The sequence below is a fragment of the Clarias gariepinus genome, chromosome 23, assembly GCF_024256425.1.
Source record: "Clarias gariepinus isolate MV-2021 ecotype Netherlands chromosome 23, CGAR_prim_01v2, whole genome shotgun sequence".
In the NCBI taxonomy this organism is placed as follows: Eukaryota; Metazoa; Chordata; class Actinopteri; order Siluriformes; family Clariidae; genus Clarias; species Clarias gariepinus.
In genome coordinates, this window is record NC_071122.1 from 18,191,189 (window position 1) to 18,197,500 (window position 6,312).

At 38.2% G+C, this 6,312-nt stretch overlaps 1 protein-coding gene across 1 annotated transcript in view; it reads left to right on the forward strand.

The window, feature by feature from the left end:
* The first annotated feature begins 3,635 nt into the window (after positions 1–3,635).
* The window catches only part of rassf5 (Ras association domain family member 5), a 44,227-nt gene continuing 41,550 nt past the window's right edge, over positions 3,636–6,312 (forward strand). Inside the window, exon 1 of the mRNA XM_053484003.1 lies at positions 3,636–4,489. Within this exon, the coding sequence (XP_053339978.1) occupies positions 3,796–4,489 (694 nt within the window). The 5' untranslated portion in view covers positions 3,636–3,795. The remainder of the gene's footprint in view (positions 4,490–6,312) is intronic.

The window sequence follows — 6,312 nt, forward strand, 5'->3', positions numbered from 1 at the left end:
TTTAGCTTCTACAGTGTGCTGATTATTGCTCAGGAATGTATAAAGAAAAATATAAGCTACTAAAGCTGTCACATTTATTGGTGTAATGGGTGTTGCTTTGATAGATAAGCCTGCAGTGTTGCTCTGCTTTAATTAGTCTCTTGAGCCACTGAGAGGAGCCCATGATGCAGGAAGGGGTGTGAACTGTAAAGATAGCTGTGCCTTGATTAGAGCAAAGCGTGCTCTGTTTAGGATTTATAAAGGGAAGTTTTTTGGTCTATAGAGCACTTTTTAGATGATTTTGAAATTGCTCTATCCTGTTATAATTATTACGTCAACTTTGTTGAAATTGTCTACAACAATTTCTACAAAAGTGTGGTACAGGAAAAAAAAAATCAGGACTATACATTGGGGGGGGGGGGGGGAACAGCAACATGCAGAACTGTTAAGCCCTGTTAAGTTATCAGTGGAACATCTAGTTAACACAATGGACAACCTCTACTTGTCAAAACGTAATGAACACAATAGGGCAAATAGTTTTATTTATAAAGTGATGAATTGTGTATTTTTCTTAATTATTTTTTTTTTTAAAGTAAAGTATGTTCATATAACCTTGGGTGTGTATACTAAGAAGAACATAGAACAAGCTTTGTTCCGTAAAAGGGAAAGATGCCACATGCAGGGGAAGTCCTGTGGCTACTAGGGAAACTACAGCGTAGGCTTGACAAACTCTCTCATGCTACGTCCAAAACCGCAAAACAACGTAGCAAGGGGTGTCAAAACAACACGTCACTGAAAACAGAAGGTCACAGACTTCATGTCATGCTTCAAACCACAGTCTTAAATGGTATGTTTAAAAAGATTCTCCACTTATGGAAATAATATCAAGACTACTAATAGTGTACATTTATTTGATCAGTTCAGCAACCAAGCCGAAGAGAATTATTAACACTATTTTCACATAAATGTCAAGTTCTACCATCACTTTATATCAAATTAAAGGAATTCTACTTTTAAGCTTTTCCTACAAGGGCAAACCAAACAATTATTTAGGAAATGGTACAGGCTTATTATATATATATATATATATATATATAGTCTACCGTATAGTCAGCTAAATGAGCATATTGTTTTTAACATACTCTGTTTTTAACCGAAGTTGTCAAGAGTTTTGAAGCCACACTCTCGCTGAGCACACTCTCAGGAAAGTACACTTGTGTCCTGGGGGAATCCTTCAAAGGTTTCGTGTCGAACCATAGAAATTAGTATTTTACCATCGGTTTCAAATTAGAAAGCCAAAGCTAAAGTCATTTAAACTACAAGATGCGTCCCTAAATCTTAGCATGCGCCAAATGTGCAAGTTGATTCGAGCGTGAGTTTTTTTCTGCAGTGAGTAACCAAACAATTCACTAGAATGATAGAATCTACACTTTCGGCTACGTGTGATTGATTACCCAAAAAACTAAATAGTGTACTGTTGCAACCTTTTTTCAGTGGTAGGGTTGGGTGGGGGTATGGTTCATAGCTTTATCCTCTAATGGGGGTTTACTTTTTCATTTTGGCTAAATCTTTTCCTAGAATCACAAACCAGTGAACTATGTTAGGTGCTTTTCTACAATGTTCAGGTGCTTTTTGTTCTCATACAACTTGGCTGGTTTGATATAAATTTTATAAGAAACCTTTATTTTCGTCATGTAGTCATTGCAGCACAGTGAAATTATTTTCTTCACTATTTCAGCTTGTTTGCTTATTTGATCAGAGCACAGGCTCAGCCACGATAGGATGGGATTAAGGGCCCAAAACTGGCATCTGGGCAGTCCTGGGGCTTGAACCCACAACTTTCTAAGCAGTAACCCTGAGCCTTAACTTATAAGCCACCACTGCCCTAAATTTAATAGCAGTTGGAGTTAATCTTGGGGCACACCTTTTTTGGGATTCCAAAGAACAGCCTCATGCTCAAATGCGACAAGTGAAAAGATGTTACCTGGCCCACAGCTTCTGTCTTAAAATGTTTGATAAAGAGTCTGCCAGCCAACACACTGCAATTTTTCCCTTCACTTGGCAAACAGGTAAAACACTTAGCTAAGTCTCTCTCCCGCTCTCTGACTACAGCAAAGTAAAGTAACTTACAAGATAAGTGAGAAGGCTTGGTTTCAAATGAGCTGTAAACCACTAAGCATGGAAAACCTTTTTGTAAATCCTTGAAAGAATCTTCCTGACATAATATCATCGCTGTTTTAAAAAAGTTTTGGCACTCTTGTCTTAAAGGGAACTTTAGCTAGTTAGGCTTCTTGTCTTTATAAACTATATTTTATGAAAAGTCTTGATGTTAAACTAGCTATTATTACATAACACAAATGGAAGTTTACTTTTAAATCTGGAAATGAATAAATGAACAAAATGATTCAAGAATTAAACTGTAAATGTAAATTGCTGTTATTAATTTTAAAAACAGGATTTTTAAAAGTAATTTTAAAAAACTCAATACAGATGTTAGAACATGTTTGTCTTATACTTTAGTCTGGAAAGTTTGAAAGAGTCTGACATAATATTATTGCTGTTTAAAAAACATTTTGTCCTAAAGGTAAAAATGTAGTTGTAGTTTATAAACCATCTTTTATTAAAATGATTTTATAGAGTAAATAATTTTATTTTATACAGTACATTACATGATTCAAGAATGTAGAAAACTGGATTTTTTTTTATTTAAAATTTTAAAAACTTAAAACAGATGTGAGAACATGTTTGTCCTGTATTTCAGTTTGGAAAGTTTAAAAGAGTCTTCCTGATATTATATCATCACTGTTTGAAAAACGTTTTGGCACCCTTGTCCTAAAGAAAACTTTAGCTAAGTAGGGTTCTTATCTTTATAAACTGTATTTCATAGAAAGTCTTGATATTAAACTAGCTATTATTACATAGCACAAATATTTTTACTTTAAATTTGAAAATTATTTCATGGATAAAATGATTTGAGAATTAAACTGTAAATGTAAATTGCTGTATAAAAAAATATTTTACAAAATTTAAGACAGATGTTAGAATAGTCTTGTTTGTCTTGTATTTTAGTTTGGAAAGTTTGAAGGAGTTTTCCTGACATAATGTCATTGCTGTTTAAAAAAAGTTTTGGCACTCTTGTCCTAAAGGAAACTTTAGCTAGCTTGGGGTCTTATCTGTATAAACTTTCTTTTATAAAAATAAAAGTCTTAAGGTTAAACTACCTATTATTACTATTATTACATAATGTAAATGAAAGTTTACTTTAAATCAATTAAAAAATATTTTATACAGTATATAACATGATTCAAGAATTAAACTGTAAATGTAAATTGCTGTAGAAAATAAAAAGACAGAATATTTTGTATCTTTATTTTTTGAACTCTTAATACAGATGTGATTTTAGTTTGGAGAACAAATCAAAGTGTTTTCAGAACTTTAGTGCAGTGGCAATGAATAAGGTCTTATACAGAATGTACACACTGAGCTGTGATCCCAGCACTTTCGCAACTTCTTACTGTTAAACGAGTTTTCCGGGGATTTTTATTTATTTATTTATTTATTTATTTTGCCTCTTATCCACACCACCCTGTGTGTGTGCGTGCGTGCGCGCGCGTGCGTGTACGGTGCGTGCTGCTGTAGAGTTTGCGTGGGCAGTGAGTGGGTGAGGAGGCAGAGCAGAGCAGAAGGAGCGTCTTCTTTAAGAGCGCGTCCTCCGACTCGCTGCCATTTCCAGCTCCTTGTCGCATCCGAGCGCGTCACGACTTCACCGACTCTTCCGATTCAGCGCACGTACGTACAGTCGCCCGGGTAAAGGCGATGGCGTCCGTTACGTTAGGACAACACCCGGCTCGGCACCACCTCGACTCAGAGAAGCTGTTCCGCAAATTGGCGGATGAGGGGAAGAAATTAATGCGCAAGCCGTCACGGGAGAAAATGACGCGTGAGCGCGCAGCAGCGGCGGCGGCGGCGCCGAGAGTGCAATCAAGCCCCCGTGCACCGTCAGACTCGGGAGGCGAGACGGCATTAAGGATGTGCGACAGCACCGGTGCAGACCCGCCACAGAGTGTGACCGGGCCACGGCACGCGGACAGAGACCCCGCGGCGCACTGCGCACCGGAATGCGCCGGGAACGAGGCGCGCAGCCGCAGCGACGCACAAAACGCCAATAGGAACAACAACGGCATCCTCAGAAGTCACCCTCGGAGGAGCTCGGCGAAAAACCTCAACGAGGTGTCAGGAGGCAGACGCGTCAAGTTCAGGTCGTTATCCGCGGACGGAGACGCGCTAGAAGGCATCCAGCTGGAGCGGCTCACGCAAGCCAGAGGCGGCGTCGTGAAGCTGATGCGGACTGAACAGCCGAGGCGGCAAGCCTGGTCCATTTTCGACCAAGATGAACCCAGGGTGAAAGCGGAGAGGGGAGAAGGCCACCTTTTCGCCCCCCGCAGGGTCACGCAGGACTGGTGTGACGCCTGCAACCGGCAAATCAAGAGCACTGCGCTCCGGTGCGAATGTGAGTTGGTTCAGGAATGAATCTTTTAGTAAATCTTCTAGTAAACGACTCTTTTAGGTGTGAATCGATTCTCTAACGTGATCCAATCTAGAGTTACAGCTATAGTATAGTATAGTATAGTATAGTATAGTATAGTATGCTATGTATTTATTCTGATGTACTTCATAGCTAAATGTGTGACTTGATTCGATCAAATCGATAAATCGATTCTCTACATGAACGTATTTAGAGTTTCAGATACATGTGATACAATATCAATATACAATAGTGTACAGGACATACACATATGGAGGGAAAAAGACAGCAGAAGGTTTTCATGACTCTAACATGACTCTGGGGGTTTTGGTTAATAGTCCTAATCATAATCTAGAGACCCATTTAAAGTGTTTTTCTAAAAATGTACATTGTATACAAACTATTTATACTTATTCGTTATTAAAAAAATTATTTGGTTCTGTTTTTTTTTTTAACTACTCAGAAAACACACATTTTTATGGCTTTAATGCATGGAGACAATCTTATGCTGTTAAACTGGCTATTATTACATAATTGGGAATTTTCCTTAATCCTGGAAAAAAATAAAAATAAACACACACACACAGTGACTTAGTGGTTTAGCACTGTGGCCTCGCACCTCCAGGGTCCCGGTTCAATTCCTGTCTTGGGGTTTGTGTGCAAGTTTGAATGTTCTCCCTGTGCTTGGTGGGTTTCCTCCAGGTACTCCGGTTTCCTCCCACAGTCCAAAGACATGTAGATTAGGTTAACTGGCATTCTCAAATTTTCCAGTAGTGTGTGAAAGCATGTGTGAAGGTTGTCTGGAGGTCCTACAATGGTCGTAAAATGGGAATAAATGCAATGCTAATCACCATTGGCCTCCACGGTCCCTACAGAGGTTCCTAAATGGATAGAATTAAACCATGCAAGGTGCTATAGAGAACAATAGAGGTGACAATGTACTATTTTTGTTATGGCTCTTGTGGTCAATCAAATGAAGCATAACTCCTCTTTTGAGTGAAAGCAGTTTGTATGATATACTGTAATTCATATATTTCACTCATTATCAGAGTGATTAAAGGATGAAGTGAGTTGCAAATGCACATCATCATATTCAATGTCAGTTACCCTTTAACAAGTTTATACAGAAGCCGAAATGCCAAATGGTAAACTTCATTTGAATTCTGGTCCTGATGATCAGGTACTTGTGGATTACTGTGTAGCACAGAGGAATCTTTATGTATGTAGACTTTAGGGTTCTCTGGTTTTCTTTCATCTCTCAATACATAATTGGCTGTTCGAAAGAGGTTGCCGTTGTGTGTGAATGTGTGTGTGTGAATTTGTGCACTGTTCCCATGAAAGGCACGTAACGTAGAGGACTGACACCCAATTTTCCTGGAACCTACATACACTTAAACACTTTTACATATTAATATGTACATTTTAATAAAATAAATTAACTTTTTATTTATCATTCCTTTTTTTTGGTCTTCTTACATATTTCACATTTTACATATTATACATGAATAACTTTGCATTTGACCGTTTAATGCATGCATGAATAAATGATGATTATGAGCATACCTTTTTTAAATAGGGACAAGTATTTTTGTATTTCAAGAAGAACACAAGTGTTGCAAAGGATTAGCATTTTTCCATACAGGCATGCTGAATATGCCTTGAGGAAACACTATCACTTTTATCTCTCACTAAGGACAGTTATTAACTGAGGACAACGATGCATGTGTGTGTGTGGAGGGGGGACAAGAGGCAGACAGCGTAGCATTATCAATCATAGATAAACACATCACAGTAGGGAGCATGGCTCT